A 22596-nucleotide genomic window follows, 5' to 3' on the forward strand; every position below is an offset into this window, starting at 1 on the left:
TCGTAAAGGAGCATCTAATATGGCTGAAAGGAAGGCGGAATTCAAACCAAAGCACTTTAACCTGCTTCAAATGTGGGAAGGAAGGACATCGGGCTGCCAAGTGTTTCTCCAAACCTGTACCTAAGACCACCGATTTGGGACCAAGGAAGGCCGACAAAACACCTGCAAAAACCCACGGCACCACCCTGAAAGGAGAAGTCGTTGAGTTCGCTCCCTGAGACAAGGGTGAGTTGGGAACCCCGACCACCGACGACGACAGCGGGACGGACTCCGACTCCAACTCCGATGATCTAGTGAGTCACACAGAGGACCCCATGCTCATCCCTGTAGAAATAAGGGTGCCATCCACAGGGACACAAGCACAGATATTAGCCCTACTAGATTCTGGGTGCACGAGGTGCATAATCAGCCCGAAAGTGGTGGAAAAGATGGGCCTGAGACTAAAAACGCTAAAAAGACCTATTGCGTTCTGTCAGTTGGATGGATCCATTGCAGGAGGGGGCCCAGCCAGTTTTGTGACTGAACTCATTGAAATGCATTCATTTCATTTCATTTCATTTATTCAAATTTCTATACCGCCCTTCTCCTTTCGGACTCAGGGCGGTGAACAGCCAGATAAAAAACATCTATACAAACATCAGTTAAAAATAAAGTTAAAATAATTTATAAATTTGGCCCATAATTTAAAACTTGTCAATTAAAATAAATATTAAAATTTTAAAACTAACCCTAAAATCAGGACAGACCAAATGCAGCTGGGGGATCACGTAGAAAGTCTCAGATTCATTGTGGCCCCTGGCATGGAATGACCACTCATACTTGGACTGCCTTGGCTCCATAGATGGAACCCACGAGTTAATTGGAAAACCGGAGTTTTGCGTATTTGCACTGGAAAACCGAGATTAGAGAGGGAAGCCCCCACCCCCCCGAGGACAGGTCAGGACCCGAAACTGTGGAAATGGCAGTAGGCCACATTGAAGGGGAGGAGAAGATTCCAAAAGAGTATTGGGATCTCCGTGAAGTTTTTAGTGAAAAGGCCTCGGATGTACTGCCTCCCCATAGGGCTACGGACTGTACCATTGAAATACTCCCAGGTGTGAAACTTCCTAAGCCAAAAATCTACCCCATGACCCCTCGAGAATTAGGGGAATTGTGAAACTTTATTGATAAAAATCTAGAACGGGGGTTTATTAAACCTGCCAAACCAAAGGTGGTGGCACCGGTGTTCTTCTGAGAAAAAAAGGATGGTTCCTTTCACTTGGTAGTTGATTATAGGGACTTAAATGTGATTTGTATGGAGAACGTTTACCCCCTACCACTTATGAAGGACATGCTATCTCACTTAGGAAAGGGAAAAATCTGCACCAAACTTGACTTAGGGGAAGCTTACTACCGAGTGAGAATTAAAAAGGGAGATGAGTGGAAAACAGCATTTAGCTGCCCACTTGGTTGTTTCCAGTTTAAAGTACTCCCGTTTGGACTACAGGGAGCCCCTGCTGTATTCATGCAATTAATTAACGAAGTACTGCATGAGCACCTGTTTAAGGGGGTTCTGGTCTACTTGGACGACATTCTTATCTACTCAGAGAACATGGACGATCATGTGAAATTGGTGCGAACGGTCCTGAAAAAACTCAGGGCCGCTGAACTATATGCCAAACTATCTAAGTGCGAGTTCCATCAAAGTAAAATTGACTATCTTGGATATCGCATATCAAATGAGGGGATAGAGATGGACCCTGGGAAGGTTCAGGCCGTATTGGAATGGGCCACCCCACGCACCCGCAAACAGTTACAAAGTTTCCTGGGTTTTGCGAATTTCTATAGACAGTTTATCCCCTCATTTGCCAAAATAGCTCTGCCTATAACAAATCTTCTGAAAACTAAGGGTGAGGCAAAACCAAGGCCCTCACGGCCTCTTGAATGGACTATGGACTGTCAAGCGGCTTTTGAAAAATTGAAACGACTGTTTGCTGCTGAGCCGGTCCTCAAACATCCAGACATGGAAGAGTCTTTTGTAGTACAGGCAGACGCCAGCGACGTGGCTGTGGGAGCAGTACTTCTGCAAAAGAACGCAGAAGGGGAATTACAACCCTGTGCTTACACGTCCCGTAAATTATCAGAAACCGAGAGGAGATGGGCCATATGGGAAAAAGAGGCTTTTGCGGTGCGATGGGCATTGTTAACATGGAGACAATTTCTGGAAGGAGCAAAGCACCCGTTTGAAGTTTGGACTGATCACAAAAATCTAGAGGCGTTGAAAACACCACGTAAAAGCAAGCTCATTGGGCCCAGCACTTCAACCGTTTTAATTTCACCCTATGCTACATTCCTGGTGGAAAGAATTTCATGGTGGATGCACTATCCAGAATGCCTCAATACAACAGTACCAAGAAAGAAGTGATTCAACCCATCATCCCTTCGACTCAACTGGCAGCGCCCATGACTACCAGAGAGCAGGCGAGGACCGATCCTGCCCTTTCGGGCGACCTACTACAGAAATTACAAGAAGCCTTAAAAACTGACGAATGGTTTAAAACCCATTCAAATGAATGTACCCTCCGTGATGGTCTAGCTTGGATAGGGGCTAAATTGTATGTCCCTGACAGTTTAAGACTAACAGTATTACAGTACACTCATGATGCCAAGGCAGCCAGACACTTTGGATTTGTTAAAACTCTACATCTTGTTAAAAGACAGTTTTGGTGGCCTGCCCTCAAAAAGGACAGAGAAGCATATGTGGCTAGTTGTCTGGTGTGTGCCTCAGCTACACACCAGGGGAAACCACCTGGGTTGCTGCAGAGTGTGGCAAGACCGGATGCCCCTTGGAAGGAAATATCCATGGATTTTATTGTTGACCTACCAGAAAGTGAAGGGTGCACAGTCATTTGGGCAGTAACGGATTTGTTTTCCAAACAAGTGCATTTCATCCCCTGCTCTAAAATCCCTTCAGCAAAAACTCTTGCAAAACTGTTTATTCGTCATATTTACAGATTACATGGAGCTCCAAAACGTATAATTTCAGACAGGGGTGTACAATTTACTTCCAAATTTTGGAAGGAGTTTTTAAAGTTAATAGGCTCTGCCCAAGGACTAGCTCTGCCCACCACCCCCAGACCAATGGGGCCTGTGAGAGAACCAATGCTGTGTTAGAACAGTATCTGAGATGTTATGTAAATTACCAGCAAGACAACTGGGTGGACTTATTGCCATTTGTGGAGGTGGCATACAACAATTCTATCCATAGCAGCACCGGGTTCACTCCGTTTAAGGTCGCGTCTGGTCAGGATTTTGTGCCAATTCCCGAGTTACCACAAGACACCCCACAAAACCCATCTTTGGTTGAGTGGATCGAACAGTTACGGAGCACTTGGGCTGTAACTCGAAAAGCCCTAGATGATGCACACCAAGCGCATAAAGACACAAGCAGATAAAAAACGGTCCCCGGCACATGTGTATAAAGTGGGTGACAGGGTTTATCTTTCCACCAAATACTTACAGACTTCACAGAAATAAAAAAAGCTTGGACCTAAGTATGTGGGTCCTTTCCTGGTCATTAGACTTATTAATCCAGTAACAGTTGAATTGGAGTTGCCAAAAACGTTGAGACGGATACACCCTGTGTTTCATGTTAGTTTGTTGAAACCAGAACACTTGTCCCCTTTACGACCGAACCAAGATTCCCCTCCGGTTCCCATACTGATAGAAGGGGAGCAACATTTCGAAGTCAAAGAAATTTTAGACTCTATAAAGCACCATGGTAGGGTGCAATATTTGGTGGCTTGGAAACATTTCCCTTTCTCTCAAGCTGAGTGGGTGAATAAACGTGATGTCTGGGCACCAAAGAAAGTACAGTTGTTTCATGACAAATATCCTGATAAGCCTTAATGTCTATATTGCAATCTCTTTTTTTTTCTTTTCCCTTCCTTCTCTTTTCCCTATTTAGGACTAACGTCTTTTCTCTGGAGGGGCCGAATGTCAGCCTCCGACTTTCTGCTTTGGCTGCCATAAGAAACGGGGGAGGGAAGAGCGTGGGGGAGGGAAGCAAGCTGGTGGATTTTGAAGAAACGAAACTTAATCTCCGAAGTGGCTATCGGGTCAACTGTCACCGCGTTCCTGATTGATGACAATGCCAGACATGCTTCCACCTGACCTCTGGGAGACCTTTGGATTGGGTGGTTGATGATGGACAGTGGGAGGGGATGCTTTCTATATGCAACGTTCACGCCTATTGCTTTAGTTTCAGCTTTTCTTTGGTAGCGTTCACTTCATTTTCTAGTAAAAGTACATTACTCTATAAATAATGGAGTTTGGCTCATTCTTTCCTGGACTTTGAAGGAAGCACACCTGACAGCAGATTTTGCATCCAATCCTCCAGTTCTTAGGGAAGGCAAATGCCCCGCCTCCTTTTCTCTCTACTGGCTGCTTTTATTCCCGCCCCCTTTGCCATGATAACCCTGTAACCAATCAAATGGGGGGAAGAGCCGGTTGCCTGGGAGCTTCCCTGCCCTCAGCCTGATGGAGAAGAGGCTGAAGAAGCCAAGCCAAAGGGGAGAGTGGGGGTCAAATAAAGAGCAAAATTCAAAGCTTTGGGGGGGATGAGAAAGAGGTAAAAGCTCCCAGAATTGCAGAGGGAGGGAGGCTTAAGCCCCTTCCCCAGAAAAGGCTGCAATGAAGAGGGTCTCCTCAGCTGGGAGCTCTGGAGGGGCCACAGGGGACCCCCATCTTCCTCAGAGTCACAGAGGGCCCCCTCCAGGGTGAGGCTGGCTGTCTTTTCCTCCAGGGCAATGTGGGATCCTCCTTGGAAGACCCAGCCCTGCATGGCTTCTCCCCCACAGGAGCCTCTCCTGGAAAGACATGGAGCTCAACTGAGGCTGGAGAAACCCTGGGGGCTACATCCCCCCAATATTCAACCCTGGAACCCATAAACCAGGTTAGTCTCTTCCCAGGAATGCCCCAGATCCCCTCCTCCTTCCTGGCCATCCTGGGCTTTCTCCGTGGGTCTGGGCTTTGCTTTCCCCCCTGAGTGCCCCATACGTGGAAAGAGGTGGCTGAGCAATATGGGATATGGTTTTCCCCTTTCCCAGGACTTAGAAGATGGAACTGGAGGGGGATTTTGCAGATCTGCTTCCTTTCCCCATCATGAGGCTCCCCAGCTTCCTTCTCCCAAGAGGGGCTCCCCACTTAGCTGGGCAGAGGCCTGTCTGGCATCCCTGCAAGAGCCCCCTTGCCTGGCCTCTGCATGGGAAAGAGTGGCAGGGGAACATGGGATATGGGCTTCTACATTACCAGGTCTGAAGATGGAAGTTGGATTTTGAAGATCAACTTTCCATCTGCAACACGAGGGTCCCGAGCTCCCCTTCCCTCCCTCCCTCCCTCCCCACATGAGGTGAAAGGCAGCCTTGATTTCTCCATCTCTTTTCACTTGATTTTTTTCTAACCCCCCTCTCTCTCCCTCCTCCCCCTCCCCTCTCTCTCTCTGATTTTTTTAAATACTATTTCAGATATGTGACATGCTCCAGCATTAACTGGCCCTGGGAGTTTTATCTTTCATCACTATGCAAACAAATATCAGATTTATTTATTTCTTCATCCACAGGTGCCGTGTATTCCCTCCGGGGCCACTTTCAAGCTTGGAGCTCCCAAACCTCTCAATTCTAGATGACCGATTTAATTTCATCTCTGCCCCTGTTATTATGAATCACATGAGGGTCATTTCCCTTTCATTTCCCTCCAGAGAATTTCCCAACAATCTTTGACTGCAAGAACTACTTGAATTATCCAGGGATCCCTCCTGAGAGGGAGAATTATGGTAAAAGTTTCAGCTCTGCTGTTTGGCCGAATCCTCCAGGGGAGACTTTGGGCAGAGAAATATGGAGGTTTGGGACAGGCAGAGTCTGTGCTCTTGAATGTATGTCTCTCTCCTTTCCAGGTGAAGCTGAGTGTTTCTCTGTGTTGAGAAAAAGCAACTGGATGTTCCACCTTGTGAGAGTCCTTTGAATTCTTCTAATTCTTCTTTAGAAACAGGAAAGGGATTCATTGATTCACCCCATTAATTATGGACCTCCTGCTTCTGCTTCTGATGCTGCTTTTGTTCCATCCAGTCTCTGGGAAGCTGAGAATGAAATGCCTGCTGAGTTTGGAGAACCAGGATGGAAAACAACCACAGAGCTTTTACAGCCCAGGAGACCATCTCATTGGTATAGTCATCACTGGAAATGAAATATTGCATAGAAACTTGCTTTTCAACATGGATCCTTCTCTTCAGTTTGTTTTCTATGATCCGTAAGTCATTCAGGGTGATGGAGTTGCACTCCCTCCATTCTAACACTCTCCTTTTCTGTTTTTTTATTTTTCATGTATTCCTATATTGGGGAATATGTCTAATTTCCTGAATGATTTTGATTTCCATGGCTTCCCTCTTTGGTCTGATTTTGTGAAAGAGACTCAAAAATGGGTATTAAAAAAACTGAAAATACTTCAGATTATTTTCCTCTCTCAGTTCAATCCTTAATTTATCACTTGAATAATGAATTTAAAGTAGTGGTGGAATCAGTTGTAGTTGCTGTACCTCAGCCCATTTCCACATTTGTGTAACTGATCATTGGTTTTGGATCAATGTTGGCTTAAGGCTCAGTAGGCTTCTGGAGGATTATATATTAAAAACAGTATTTATTGTTGCATTTGTTGTATAATAACATTTTTTCTACAATAGGAATTCTTATGGTTTTTCTTATGGCTTACGATTCATTTTCAATATTCAAACGGTCAACAAGAATTCCCAGCTCCTGCACAACCTCACACTTGGATACAACATCCATGACAACTATTGGAGCACTTTCCACACTTCAGATGCCTTGCTGGACATGCTCTCCACTGGGGAAGCCAATGTCCCCAACTATGGCTGTGGAAGGAAGGAGAACCTCCTGGCTCTTCTTGATGCAGCTAAAAGGGAGATCTCCATCCAGATGTCAACATTAGGAGGCACCTACAAAGTCTCACAGGTTTGTGTGTGTTTCTCCTTCTGGTAAAGTGAGGGGTGGGTGGTGGTGGGTGAGCAATAGATGCAATCATGTCTTCTCCATGGAATTCAAGAGCTGCTTTTCTCCATATTAGCAAAAATCTCAATATTTTGCCCCATTATGTTCATGTTGAGATTAATCATAAAAGATCTGAAATGCAAGTAATACATTCCCTGGAGAAGATACTCTACCAACTATTTAACTGATCAAAAAATATCCCTAATTGTTGGGGCCTCTATTGGCATCTTCATTTTCACAGATAAATGATGCCTGCCCTATTCAGTCGGATTGAATTTGGCAATAGTAGCATTTTATCCATCTAAAAAGTGGAATAAACAACCTAGAACTAAGGAGAAATTTCCTAATGGTGAGGAATGGAATGTCTCCCCTTCAGAAATTGTGGGTGGTCCATCACTGGAGGCTTTTAAGAAGAGACTGGACAGCCACTTGTCTGGAATAGTATAGATAGATACAGATTAACAGAGTTGGAAGGGACCTTGTAGGTCATCTAGTCCAAGCAGACCCTACACCATTTCTGACAGATGACGGTCCAGTCTCTTCTTGAAAACTTCCAGTGATGAAGCTCCCACAACTTCTGAAGGCAACTTTATCTCTTTATTTCCAGGTTGAATCTCTCCTTGTTCAGTTTCCATCCATTATTCCTTGTCCGGCCTTTGTCTGGCCTTTGGGTGCTTTGGAAAATAGCTTGACCCCCTCCTCTCTGTGGCAGCCGCTCAAATATTGGAAGACTGCTATCACGTCTTCCCTGGTCCTTCTCTTCACTAGACCAGCCATGCCCAGTTCCTGCAACCGTTCATTGTATGTTTTAGCCTCCAGTCCCCTAATCATCTTGGTTGCTCTTCTCTGCACTTTTTCTAGAGTCTCAACATCTTTTTTATAGTGTGGTGACCAAAACTGGATGCAGGATTCTAGGTGTGGTCTTACTAAGGCTTTATAGGGTGGTATAAGTACCTCTCTTGATCTTGATTGTATCTCTCCGTTAATGCAATTTAGGATTGCATTGTCTTTTTTGGCTGCCGCTGCACACTCTTCACTCATATTTAATTGGTTGTCCACTAAGACTCCTGTGGTACAGGAGTACCGCAGGACATGAAGGATGCAAATAACATCACACTCTACAAGAACAAAGGTGACAGGGGTGACTGTAACAACTACCGCGGCATCTCTCTTCTTAGTGTTGTAGGGAAGCTGCTTGCCCGTGTCGTACTGAAGAGGCTCCAGGTGCTTGCAGAGAGAGTCTATCCAGAATGACAGTGTGGATTTCGAGCCAACAGGTCCACTATTGACATGGTATTTTCCCTTAGACAGTTGCAGGAGAAATGCAGAGAACAAAGACAGCCACTTTTTGTAGCCTTCATAGATCTTACAAAGCCTTTTGACTTGGTTAGCAGGGACGGCCTTTATAAAATTCTCCCCAAGATTGGATATCCACCTCAGCTCCTCAACATCATCAGGTCCTTTCATGAGGAAATGATGGCACTGTCGTTTTTGATGACTTAACTTCAGATTCCTTTGATATTCGAAGTGGAGTGAAGCTGTGTCCTCACGCCAACTTTATTCAGGATCTTTTTTGCTGTCATGCTGAAACATACTTTTGGAACTGCAACAAAGGGTATTTACCTCTGGACCAGATCAGACGGAAAATTCTTTAATCTCTCCAGATTGAGTCTAAAGTCTAAAAGTCCAGCTGAAATGCTTACGGGATTTCCTCTTCGCTGATTATGCTGCCATCACTGCTCACTCTGCTGAAGACCTTCAACAACTTATGGACAGTTTTAGCAAGGCCTGCCAAGATTTTTGGACTAACAATCATCCCGAAAAAAACACAGGTCATGGGTCAGGACGTGGATTCACCTCCCTGTATTACAATCTCAGCACAAGAACTGGAGGTCGTCCATGACACTGTCTACCTCAGCTCAACTATCTCTGACACTCTCTCTTTAAATACTGAGCTGAACAAACATATTAGTAAAGCAGCCACCACATTTTCCAGACTTACAAAGAGAGCATGGCCTTTCTGGATCGGGACGCCTTGCGCACGGTCACTCATGCCCTAGTTACCTCCCGTATGGACTATTGTAATGCTCTCTACATGGGGCTCCCCTTGAAAAGCACCCGGAGGCTCCAACTGGTCCAGAACGTAGCCGCACGGGTGATTATGGGCGCAGCTTGTTACGCCCATGTAACACCTCTTCTACGCGAGCTGCACCGGCTCCCGGTGGTCTTCCGGGTGCGATTCAAGGTGTTAGTTATCACCTTTAAAGCGCTCCATGGCTTAGGACCTGGGTACCTACGAGACCGTCTTTTGCCACCAATAGCCTCCCACCGACCAGTTCGTTCTCATAGGGAGGGACTACTAAGGGTACCGTCAGCCAAATTATGTCGACTGGCGACTCCCAGGGGGAGGGCCTTCTCTGTGGGGGCTCCAACCCTTTGGAATGAACTACCCCCGGAGATACGGAATATCCCTGATCTCCGTGCTTTCCGCCGTGCCCTCAAGACCCTGATGTTCCAACAGGCGGGGCTAAACATACGAACATGTGAATGATTTTTTAAATGTTATCTAATTCTGGGTTTTATTTAATTGACCAAACTAAGTAATAATTTTAATTAGCAATTTTATGGTGTTTGTGTGTCTATATTTTTCTTGACTGTACACCGCCTTGAGTCCTACGGGAGAAAGGCGGTATAGAAATATAATAAATAAATAAATAAATAAATAAATAAATAAATAAATAAATAAATAAATAAACAAATAAACAAACAAATAAATAAATAAATAAATAAATAAATAAATAAATAAATAAATAAGAAGCTGACGGAACATACGAAGATCCAGGTCTATAGACCCTAAGTCCTCTTGTACTGCAATGAGTCTTGGACCCTTTACGCACGGCAGGAGAGAAAGCTGAACACCTTTCTTTTCTTTTCTTTTTTTTAAATTTTTTTTATTGAGTTTTAAACAGAGATATAAAGACAATACAAAAAAATACAAAGACATTACAAAGACAAACGAGTTCCCACCACCAACCTACCTACACCATACTTTACATATATGTTTTGATCATCATCAGAATATATATTGGTTTATAAGTTAATATATATATATGATATATACGTGATACATTGTTAATTCAGGTGTTTTAGATTAGAAATAATCTTGCATCTCCTCTTTGTTTATTTATTTCCGATTTTCATTTTTCTACCCTATTTTCTTTCATCTATATTTGTACTGATTTTCTTTTCCAGCCATTGATACCACTGGTGCCACACAAGATAGAATTCACTTTCTTCTTTATCTTGGAGTTCTAGTGTCAGTCTATCCATTTCGGCACATTCTGTTATCTTTGAGATTAGTTTGTCTTTGGTTGGGAGTTGATCTGATTTCCAGCTGAACACCTTTCATATGCGCTGTCCCCAACAAATTCTTGGCATCACCTGGCAGGACAAAGTTCCAAATAGCACAGTCTTGGAATGTGCTGGAATTTCTAGCATGTATACACTATTGAAACAGCGACGTCTACGCTGGCTGGGGCATGTCATGAGAATGGCTGACGGTCGGATTCCAAAAGATCTCCTGTGTGGAGAATTAGTGCAGGAAAAGCGCCTCAGAGGGAGACCACAGCTACGATATAAGGATATCTGCAAGAGGGACCTAAAGGCCCTGGGAATGCACATCAACAACTGGGAAACCTTGCCCTCCGATCGTTCAACTTGGAGGCTAAAGACGCAGCATGGCCTTTTCTAATTCGAAGAGACACTTGTTCGGCAGGCTGAGGCAAAGAGGCAGTTCTGGAACCAGCGAAATCTGGGGGCTGGGCAGGGGACAGAATGTATCTGCCCTCAGTGTGGAAGGGATGGCCACTCTCGAATTGGCCTTTTTAGTCACACCAGATGCTGTTTTAGGACCTCTTTCCAAAGCACGATACCATAGTCTCTTGAGACTGAAGGTTGCCAATGATGACTAAGACTCCAGGATTTCTTACTGCTGATAAGCCTGGTTTCACCCAGTCTATATGTGTATATGGTCTCCTGCTTGAGGGGGTTGGACTAGAGGACCTCCAAGGTCCCTTCCAACCCTTTTATTTTGTTATAAGTTCTGTTATAGGTACAAATGTTTAGCCTGCTAAATTTCTATTGGAATACACTGATTTACACAGATAATGTGATATTATCATACTTACACATTGGATTGTATAGATTTAATTATCTTGTTTTAATCATTATCTGATAATTTATAAAGCAAGGTCAAAAGTTATGGTCTTTGTGAAATGACATCATAGCCATAGATGGTCAGCCATTAGAGCAAGTAACACCTTTCCTTACCTGGGGTTGTTTTCTCTGAGCCTGAATCTTGGCTCCCTCATCATCCAAGGAGCTCAGTTAGAGAAAGGGCAGGAGTGAAAGTGGTGCTTAAATGAAAACCTCATAGCTCTCCTGTGGAAATTGGGATCGTAGAAACACCCAGGAGTATAGAAGAGTCCAAAGGCAGATGCATGAATAAATGTGATAAATGTATTTATTTATATAACAAAACATATTAACTATATACAAAGGCTGTCTTAATATCCATTAGGATAGGGGGCACACAGCGTGTGTGACTACCCTTATCAAAGATCATGTCTCATGGAGAACAAACGTAAAAGAGAGCATGGTGGAAAGGTTAGAGGGGGTTTTATACTCAGTGTAAGCCCCTCCTCTCCACATAGGGGTGGGGGCACTTTCTGCCTCCACTAGTGTCTGTATGATACATGTGCCAATGGCTTGCAAATACTTGACAGTTCCCCTCCTTGCGAGCCAATGGCATGCAAACATACAAATGCAATGCACAACAGATTTTACCCTGTGAGACATAACTTTTTACACAGATCTTTGTGCCTATCTGCTGGTAGAGGTTTTGTGAAAATATCAGCTGTTTGATATTTGGTCTGACAATGTGATAAAGATATAAACCCCATCTCTACTAGTTGCCTAACATTTTGATAGCGGATATCAATATGTCTGGACCTTTTTCCCACCGCATAGGCTTTGGCAATGCCTATGGCCCCGGTGTTGTCTTCTATAATTTGGATGGGCAAAGTCGGTGGTGTCCAGATGCTAGAAATTAAGGCATCAAACCATATCAGATCGTTCCCTGCCTCTGATAAGCATGCATATTCGGCCTCAGCGGTGGACCCCGAAACAAATTTCTGTTGCCCCACATGCCAATGGATGGGTGCCTCATTTAATAGTACCAAGAAGCCCGAAATACTCCTACGTGTCTTGGTATCTCCGGCCCAGTCTGCATCCGTGAAGCATTTTAATTGGGCCTTGTCTCTATTCTCAGGTTCCAAGTGAAGCACGTAATCTGCTGTGGTCTTGAGATACCTTAATAGCTTTTTAATGGCCAACCAGTGGAACTGGGTAGGATGTTCCACTTGTCTAGATAGCAGGTTTACGGCCAGGGCAATATCTGGACGGCTCCAGTTACTTATATATAGTAATGAGCCGATCACTGACCTAAATAGGGTATTATTTTGGAACTCTGGGATATCCTTGTGTGCCAATCCATAATAGTCGGTCTGCATTGGGATAGCCGTTGGCTTGCTATCTTCCATTTTACATTTCACCAAGAGTTCCTCTATCTTTTCCTTTTGGGAGAGAGCAAAACCTTTTGGTGTAGTGATGATTTGTACGCCTAGGTACTTGTCCACATATCCTAAAGACTTTAGAGTGAACTTTTTTTGTAGGGTCCTGGCAAATATAATACTTCCCCCCCTTGGCAGGCCCTATATATAAAAGGTCATCGACATACACTAGGACTTTCTCCAGCCCCCTTTGGTATCCCTTGTGAAGGTACATTTATCAGCTGGAGATGGATGGAAACCCAGTGATTTGAGAGTTTTAGTCAGGCATTTGTACCACAGTCTGCCTGATTGTTTGAGGCCGTACAAACTTTTCTTCAGAAGCCAGGTGTGGCCTTCCTGCCGTTGAAATCCGGGGGCACCTCTGACGTAAATTTCTTGTTTTAGATGTGCGAGTAAATAAGCAGTTTGCACATCAAATTGAAAAATGTGTTCCCCATGTGCTGCTGCGGTGACCAAAGCAGCCCTCACACTTTCCGCTCTCACGGTGGGGGAGTATGTTTCATCAAAATCCTGCAAGTAGCGCTGTGCGTAGCCTTGTGCTACCAGCCGGGCCTTATAGAGGAGTTTGTTGTTGGGCATTGGCTTGACCTTGTAGACCCAATGGGTGCCAATTGCTTTCCTCTTTTTGGGGACTTCCATGGGGATGAAGACTTTCAATTTTTTGAGACTGTCCATTTCCCGCTCCATTGCCACCCTCCACCTGCGCTGTTCTTCCTCGGGAAGCTGGAGGACATCTGAGTACGTTTTAGGGGCCATGGTAACACTGTTGACCGAGGCAACACAGCCAATGTCCAACCTTTTGGGTGGCACCCCTTTATTGGAGCGTTTTGACCGTCTGGGAAATTGCCACTCACCATCATCATTGTCATCTGGAGCATCAGTGTCAGAATTGGAGCTGCCGGAGGTATCTTTCCAATCAAAATGGGGCGGGCCTCTGTCCCAGGTGCTGCGAAGATATGGTCGTTTCGGTGAGGCAGGAGGTGTGAAGTCACCCAGGGATTCCTTGTCTGAATCGTCAGAGTCAGGTAGGGATTCATCACCATCCGGATCTTCGCTGGTCAGTTGTTTGGAGTTTGTTGGTTCATCCTCTTCAGGTGGTGCTGCTTGTTCAGTGTCGCTTCTAATAGGGGAATAACTGGGTTCATTGGAATGAATTTTTGACCAATTTGACCCCTCCTCAAAGGAAGCTGATCTAGAGATAATGACAAGGTTATTTTTGTCTACAAACCTAGAGGCCTTGCTGCCGGTTGCATAACCTATAAATCTGAGCCTCCTTGATGCCTTGCCCCCCTTTCTTCTGAGGTGCTTGGGAATATGGACCCAGGCATAGGAACCAAAAATTCTCAGGTGTGAGAGGCTAGGTTTCCTTCCATGGACCAGGAAGTATGGGGTTTGGTTAATGGCACTACTCCACGTCCTGTTGACTAGATAATTAGCCATTTTGACCGCTTCTGCCCAAAAAACTTGGCTCATGTCAGCATCTGCAAGTAGGCAGTTCATGACATTCTGCAGCACGCCATTTCTCCTTTCTATAATGCCATTCGCGGACGGAGTTCGAGGGGATGATTTAAAATGGAGGATACCTCTCTCCTTTATCCACTTTTCGAAAGTCTTGGATGTAAACTCAGTCCCCCTATCACTCTGCACCTGAGCGATGCACACCTTGTGTTGCGTTTGGATGTGGTTGTAAAGATATCCCCCTATCACTCTGCACCTGAGTGATGCACACCTTGTGTTGCGTTTGGATGTGGTTGTAAAGATATTTGAAGTTGGTAAAGACTTCAGTTTTGTCCTTTAAAATAAATACATGGCCATAACAAGAGTAATCATCTACTACTGTTAAAAAATAACGCCCCCTACCAAGGGAGGGTCTAAAAGGACCAACCAAATCCATGTGTACCAGCTGATAAGGGTACCTTGCACGATGGGAAGAGACCTTAGGTATAGCAGCAGTTTTAGATTTTGCTGCCTTACAGATGGCACATTCCAAATAGGTATTACAATTCTTTATCTTAAGCCCATCAGAAAAATCTTGCATTTTCTTAATAACCGGGAAGCTGGCATGGCCGAGCCTGCGGTGTAATATATGAGCACAATCCAAATGTAAAGGTTTACCCATGCATACTTTGTCAACCTTATGTATCTTACCATTACAAGCCTTGGTCTGTTCAGTAATGAGAGTAGGCACTGGATTAATGGTCACCTTAGGGTTTCTCAGGGTTGGCTGAGGAGTTGCGACCTTAATGGGCTCAGCCTTAATGGCTTTGGATGTCCTAGGAGCTGGTTTAAAAGCTTCATTGGTTTTAGGTCCAGGGTCCTTGAGTTTGGACAACCTGGGGGCTGGCACAGAAGCTTTCTGCTCTATCTGGGTGTTAGCTCCCTGAGCCCTCTTGTTAGGTTTCTTGTGCCTTTTGACCTTTGCTTTTGGGGAAAAATAAGGCAAATTGTTGATTTTTACAATATCGCCAACAACACCCCCACTTTCGAAAACATAACCTCCACCCTTCTCAAAAACCAGTTTAACATTTTTATCCTCAGTCAATTTTAAGATGCTTAAAAGGTTGTTCTTGATTGAGGGAACATACAGTGCCCCTGTGACATCTCCTATACCAGGCACATTGATCATGCCTTCCCCAGTTACCTCTGCCTTGTCCCCAGTGGCAACTTTTACTGAGGACTTGAGTGGGTGTAAAATCTTAAATCGTTGCTTCGTGTTGGCTATACGCGTTGATGCACCTGAATCAAGAAGCCACAGCCCCTCACCATCCTTTACCAGGGGGGTGTGATTGTCACTAGTGACACTACAGAATTGGTATCCTTTATGACCACCTCCCCCTCTTCCATGGCCTCTTTTATTTTTATTGTGCTTAAGTCTAGCCGTGTTGGCCCTAGAGCGAGGGCACTCCCTTTTAAAGTGACCTTGTATGCCACAGTCAAAGCAGGTGGGAAGGGTATTAATCCTTTCACTTGTGCGCCTCCTCTGAGGCCTAGGCCTGTGATATGCCTCCTTCATTTCTTGTTGTTCCTCATCTCTGCGCCTTAAATCTTCCTCAATAAAGTGGCCAGAAAAGTATTCTATATTTCTTTGTTCCCTAGAAACCCCTTCTAGAGAAATAATAAAGGGACTCCAGGATTTGTCTAGGGAGTTCAACATTACACTAATTAAAGTGGATTCAGAAACAGGCTCCCCCCTCTGTATAAGCTCATCCCTCATGGCTTTAAGCGTTGCCAAATGTTCCCCCATTTTGACACCAGGTTTGAGTTTATAGTTGTGGAAAATTCTTGACAATCTGCTGGTTGCAGCCATATTGTCACTATGGAACAAATTATATAGGGCAGTCCAAACTTCCTGAGCTGTGAGGCCGTCTGAAAGACTGGCATACAGAGCTGTGTCTATAGAACTTAACAGGGTTGTGTAAGCTCTTTTATGCAGGAACTCAATTTCAGGGCGCCAAGGTAAAGGGGGTGGTCTTTTGATCATGTCCAGAGTATTTTCTCTTAAGAGAATTATCTGAATCTCTTTACACCATTTTTTAAAATTCTGACCATAATTTTTCAAAATTATTTGGCAAAATTACAAAATTATTGCCATTAAACTGCATGGGGAGTTGTTCAAATGGCTGAAAAGAGCCTGTTGTGAATGGCATTGGGATCCCTAAACCTGGGATCGATTGCTTAGGTCTGGCTCCTTTTTGTAGTCCTTCTGTAGTTTGAAGCAACTGGGTACATGCAGGAAATGGAGCATGCTCCAAAGCCTTTTCTTGTTGGAGCTCTGATCTCCATCTCTGAGCTCTGAAGTCAGGTCTGGCTGGAGCTTCAGTATAGGTCCGGACATCGGCGGTGTGGCGGGGAAACCTTGGAGGAGTGGGAAGAAGGCCTGGAGATCTTTCTGGAGACTGGAGGCCCATCAGATGAGGTCCATGGGCTGGATAGGCCTGGAAATGTCTCTGGATCTCCTCTTCTCCATCAGAGGAGCAGGATTGCAGCTCTGGATCATCCCAGCAGGACCGGAAAGGTGTGGAGGCCTCAGCCTGGGCCTCCGTGGAGCATTCAGTGAGTGGTGAGCGCCTCTGCAGTGGGGGGTGGGAGGCTGCAGGTCCATCTGGGTTCCTCTGGGGGTGGGAGGTTGGATTTGGGACCCTCCTTAAGTGGGCAGCTGGGTCTGGGACCTCGGAGCAGCCGATGGGTGGTTGCTCCATAAGTTCCAGGTCAGCGACCAGGGCCTTTATGGCCTCTTTGATGTTTGCCTTGGCAGGCGGGGCCTGGCAAGGGGCTTGTGGGTTCGAAGTGGTCCTCTGGGCCGGTGGAATGCTGAACTGACTGGCTGGCGTTGTAGGCCTGGGCTGTGGAGCTGGGGATGGCCCGGCTCGTGGTTCTGGCAAAGTGCCCAGGGGAGCCGCCATCTTGGAGGAAGTTGCCTACGGAAGTGGCCTGGTGGCCATTTTGTTTGGCGGGAAACTGGGTGGGGGGGCAGTCTCTCTGGAGGCAGGCGCCATCTTGGAGAGATCAGGCAGGGGAGTCCTTACCGGGATGGCAGGCATCTCTGGTGCTGCCTCCTCAGGCCTCTTTCTGGCTGCTGCCCTTGTCTTCAGGCGGGAGGCGAGCGCTGCTCTGCACTCCTCTTCTGACATCTCAGCCACTTGCCTGTCCAGGCTTTCATCTGGTCCTTCTGCCCCCTCTTCGTCAGTGCTGAAGAAGCCTTCTCCAACATTGCCTGGCTCGGCCCCTGGGATCTCTTGCTGCATCTGGGTGGCCTCTGGCTGCCAGGGTGTAGCTGGATGGAAACCCCCTTCAATGTTTTCCATCGTTGATTCAGACTGGGGCTGCTGTGAAGTTCTCCTCCGTTGAAGGCCTCTGGTCACAACAGGGGAGCTTCTCTCACAGGTTATTTTGGAGGGCATCTCGCCTTTTCAGCAGCTCCTGCTACCATTCCCTCTGCTACCATTCTGTGGAAATTGGGATCGTAGAAACACCCAGGAACATAGAAGAATCCAAAGGCAGATGCATGAATAAATGTGATAAATGTATTTATTCATATAACAAAACATATTAACTATATACAAAGGCTGTCTTAATATCCATTAGGATAGGGGGCACACAGCGTGTGTGACTACCCTTATCAAAGATCATGTCTCATGGAGAACAAACGTAAAAGAGAGCATGGTGGAAAGGTTAGAGGGGGTTTTATACTCAGTGTAAGCCCCTCCTCTCCACATAGGGGTGGGGGCACTTTCTGCCTCCAACACGACCACATGTTTATTGGACCCGTGTCCCTCCTGGTTGGTACTGGCTTCCCGGGAGGTGACACGAGGCTGGCTCCAGAAGATTTTTAACGCTTCTTTGAGTGAGGGGGTCCTGCCGGCCGCTTTGAAAGAAGCGGTTGTGAGGCCCCTCCTCAAGAAGCCCTCTCTGGATCCGGCTGTTTTGGCTAACTATCGTCCAGTCTCCAACCTTCGCTTCGTTGCCAAGGTTGTTGAGAGTGTGGTGGCGCAACAGCTTCCCCGGTACCTGGATGAAGCTGTCTATCTAGACCCGCTCCAGTCCGGCTTCCGGCCTGGGCACAGCACGGAAACGGCATTGGTCGCATTGGTGGATGATCTCTGGAGGGCCCGGGATAGGGGTTGCTCCTCTATCCTGGTCCTGTTAGACCTCTCAGCGGCTTTTGATACCATCGACCATGGTATCATGTTGCACCGGCTGGCGGGGTTGGGGGTGGGAGGCACCGTTCTGCGGTGGTTCTCCTCCTACCTCTCTGACCAGTAGCAATCTGTGTTGACAGGGGGGCAGCGGTCGACCCCGAGGCACCTTGCTTGTGGGGTGCCACAAGGGTCGGTCCTCTTGCCCCTTCTGTTCAACATTTATGTAAAGCCGCTGGGTGAGATCATCCGTGGCTTCGGGGTGGAGTTCCATCAGTACGCTGATGACACCCAGCTGTACATCTCCACCCCAGGCCACCCCAATGATGCCCTTGAAGTGATGTCCCAGTGCCTGGAGGCCGTGCGGGCCTGGATGGGGAGAAACAGGCTCCGACTCAACCCCTCCAAGACCAAGTGGCTGTGGCTTCCGGCGTCCCGATATAGCCAGCTGATGCCATCGCTGGCTATTGGGGGTGAATCACTCGCCCCCACAGAGAGGGCTCGTAACTTGGGCGTCCTCCTGGATGCACGGCTGTCTTTGGAAGATCATTTGACGGCCGTAGCCAGGGGGGCTTTCTATCAGGTCCGCCTGATACGCCAGTTGCGCCCCTTTCTAGATCGGGACTCCCTACGTACAGTCACTCAGGCACTCGTCACTTCCCGCCTCGACTACTGCAACGCTCTCTACATGGGGCTCCCCCTGGGGTGCACCCGGAGGCTCCAGCTGGTCCAGAACGCGGCTGCGCGGGGGATTATGGGGGCGACGAGGCGCTCCCATGTGACACCTCTCCTGCGCGAGCTGCACTGGCTCCCGGTGGTCTTCCGGGCGCGCTTCAAGGTGTTGGTGACCACCTTTAAAGCGCTCCATGGCTTAGGGCCGGGGTACTTACGAGACCGCCTTCTGCCACCAATAGCCTCCCACCGGCCAGTGCGCTCACACAGAGTGGGCCTCCTCAGGGTGCCGTCCGCCAGACAATGTCGGCTGGCGACCCCCAGGGGGAGGGCCTTCTCTGTGGGGGCTCCAACCCTTTGGAATGAACTGCCCCCGGAGATACGGAATATCCCTGATCTCCGTGCTTTCCGCCGTGCCCTCAAGACCCTGATGTTCCAACAGGCGGGGCTAAACATACGAACATGTGAATGATTTTTTAAATGTTATCTAATTCTGGGTTTTATTTAATTGACCAAACTAAGTAATAATTTTAATTAGCAATTTTATGGTGTTTGTGTGTCTATATTTTTCTTGACTGTACACCGCCTTGAGTCCTACGGGAGAAAGGCGGTATAGAAATATAATAAATAAATAAATAAATAAATAAATAAATAAATAAATAAATAAATAAATAAATAAATAAATAAATAAATAAATAAATAAATAAGAAGCTGACGGAACATACGAAGATCCAGGTCTATAGACCCTAAGTCCTCTTGTACTGCAATGAGTCTTGGACCCTTTACGCACGGCAGGAGAGAAAGCTGAACACCTTTCTTTTCTTTTCTTTTTTTTTAATTTTTTTTATTGAGTTTTAAACAGAGATATAAAGACAATACAAAAAAATACAAAGACATTACAAAGACAAACGAGTTCCCACCACCAACCTACCCACACCATACTTTACATATATGTTTTGATCATCATCAGATAATAACAGACCCCCGGATTTTTCGTCGGGCCCTGAAAACCCATTTATTTCAACTAGCTGGGCTGGCTTGAGTCAAATTTTAAACTGATTTTAAATTGGAATTGTTTTAATTACGGCCAAAAGATTTAATTATTTTAATCAGTTTTTAGATTTTGTATGTTTTGTATGTATGTCTTGTTTTATTTTGGCTATTCACCGCCCTGAGTCCTATATTGGAGAAGGGCGGTATAGAAATTTAAACAAACAAACAAACAAACAAACAAACAAACAAACAAACAAACAAACAAATAAATAAATAAATAAATAAATAAATAGTGTCTGTATGATACATGTGCCAATGGCTTGCAAATACTTGACATCTCCAGCTTCCTCAGCCCCAGTTATTAAAGTATCTGAGGCCCAGTTTTCCCCCATGTTCTTACATCAATCTGATGTTTGGGGCTTCAGAGAGAAACCACCAGCAGAACCAACCCAATCTCAGCCTCTGAGGAGGATCTTGGGGTGGGTAAAAGGACTCCAGCTGCTGCCCTCAGAGCTGATTTGGGAATTTACACAATTTCTGCTTTGTCTAAATTTAGAAAATATTGTCATAAAATCTAATCTATGGAAACTGACAGACTCTGAAAATTGTGGCTGTTGGAACAGACAAAACTTCAATGAAAGACCAAACTTGGATTATGCAACTGACAAATCTTATTAGGCTTTGAGGTCTGTCTGTTTCTTGTATAACTGGAGAGATAAGTTAAAAAATTTCCTCCAGAAAGAATCTGGGATATAGAAGCAAAAAAAGATGCAGCAATCCTCAAAAATTATAATAGGCCCTTTGCTGGAATAGAATACTCCAGTTGGCATTTGCACATGTTAATATAATTGTGATAAATTGTAGGGGTGATACAGTAATATGATTTACATTTTTATTGTTTTTTAATTTGCTTATTATTTTCCATTATTATGATACAATCTTGCTAATATTCTGTCTTTAATATTTGAAACAATGTCTGATTAACAAACTATTGTAATACATTCATGAGAACCAGGTTGGATTTATTAAAATCTAATATTTTGGACTTGATCTGACCCCAAATATAACACAGCATTCTTCATTGCTTTTTCAGATCAGTTTTAAAACTGCTTCAGAGGCTCTGAGTGATAAAAGGAAATTCCCCTTTTTCCACCAGATGAATCCCAAAGAAGGATTCCACTACCCAACAATTGTCCATCTGCTCCTCCATTTCAGATGGACCCTGATTGGCCTCTTTGCTTCAGACACAGAAAATGGAGAGAATTTCATGAGGATTTTTCCTCCTGTGCTTGTCAGGAGTGGAATTTGTGTTGTTATATCACAACTGTTCTCAACAACTGGATATACAGCAGCCCTCAGGGATTCCCTTTCTAAGTGGAGACAAGTCAACGTCTTTGTTCATTTCATGGAATATGATTCCATTTGGGAGAGAATCCTTCCTTTCCATTTAACATTTATGCGTCTGCCAGGACCCATTGAAGGGAAAGTCTGGATCCTGACAAATTTTGCAGGGTATTCAATGAACAAGCGTAGACTTCTCAAATACATCCATAGTATTTTGAACTTTGGTTATCTGACAAAAGAAAGGCCAATGGATGATGCCTTTGAACCCTGTTTCTTTCTGGAAGAAAAGTTTCAAGATTATTATTTCCGCTGTTCTCTTTCAAAGAAGGTTTTTTCTGTCAAAGGCCGCAGAAGATGTACCCAGGAAGCCCCACTGGAGACCCAGAAGAAAAGGAACAGGATCCGGGCCCCAAATCACTATCAATATTACAGTATCATTCAGACTCTGACCCAGGCCTTGAATGCTGCTTATTCCTCCAGATTGAGGAGGAGAAGGAAGGAGGGAGAAAAGAGTTTGGGGTCTTCAAGGCTGCAGCCGTGGCAGGTATGGGGGTCCCAATATGGATCCATTAATCTGAGATCCTTTGGAGGAGGAATCCAGAGGAGAAGGAGGGGAACCAACTCAACAGATCTGTCCAAATTAATTGCTCAGGAACTAATAGTTCCAAAGAGTAGATACCATGGCATTTTGATATTAAACTCTGCTTATTTGAAAATGCTGTATTCTTTCTTAAATGAATTCCCGTATTTGTGGGTTTGTGATTAGGATGGTGGAATTTCCCCTTTTTTCCATCCCCACTGCAGGTGGGTCTGTGTGCAGCTCAAGAGGCAGCTAAACCCCCCTCTTCTCCTCCAGTGAAAGGGAACCTGGGGTGGATTTGGGTGTTTCATTGGGAGAAAAGGGCACAGAGAAACTGAGGAGATGCAAAGAGTGAGAATCAAATATAAATAGGAGATAGGCAGCATTAACTAACAGCCAACGAAGAAGCAGCTGGGACCTCTTCAGCCATGCTCCGTGTGAGGTACAGAGGCCGTCTCCGGATGACCATGTGTCTCGGTCAAACCGGCTGCTTCCGTCTCCTCCAAAGGCTGAGAGAAAAGAGAGATAAGAAGTTAAGGAGAGGATCCAAAATTAATTAAAAATTATAGACCGATCTCCCTCCTGAATACGGACTACAAAATTTATATGGGCATCTTAGCAGGAAGGCTAAAAATAATTCTGAATAAATTAATACACAGTGATCAAAATGGATTCCTCCCAGGGAGGCAAATCAGGAATAA

The 22596-nt window shown here is 45.3% G+C and overlaps 1 protein-coding gene across 1 annotated transcript; it reads left to right on the forward strand.

The window, feature by feature from the left end:
* Positions 1-5778: 5778 nt before the first annotated feature.
* On the forward strand, positions 5779-22081 carry LOC148112021 (vomeronasal type-2 receptor 26-like). Its single transcript, XM_087878851.1, has 3 exons — positions 5779-6285; positions 6716-7004; positions 21065-22081. The coding sequence occupies exons 1-3, from the start codon at positions 6059-6061 to the stop codon at positions 22079-22081; spliced, it is 1533 nt and encodes a 510-aa protein (XP_087734977.1). The 5' UTR covers positions 5779-6058.
* Positions 22082-22596: the final 515 nt, after the last annotated feature.

The sequence above is a fragment of the Pantherophis guttatus genome, chromosome 15 (genome assembly GCF_059756535.1).
Source record: "Pantherophis guttatus breed Tessera chromosome 15, ASM5975653v1, whole genome shotgun sequence".
Taxonomy (NCBI): domain Eukaryota; kingdom Metazoa; phylum Chordata; class Lepidosauria; order Squamata; family Colubridae; genus Pantherophis; species Pantherophis guttatus.

Bases quoted from the DNA above. Each gene is read 5' to 3' on its own strand.
- LOC148112021 (XM_087878851.1), top strand. From the start codon at position 6,059: ATGGACCTCCTGCTTCTGCTTCTGATGCTGCTTTTGTTCCATCCAGTC. The intron at 6,286-6,715 runs GTAAGTCATTCA...TTTCTACAATAG, and splicing joins CAGTTTGTTTTCTATGATCC to GAATTCTTATGGTTTTTCTT. The intron at 7,005-21,064 runs GTTTGTGTGTGT...TTGCTTTTTCAG, and splicing joins GCACCTACAAAGTCTCACAG to ATCAGTTTTAAAACTGCTTC.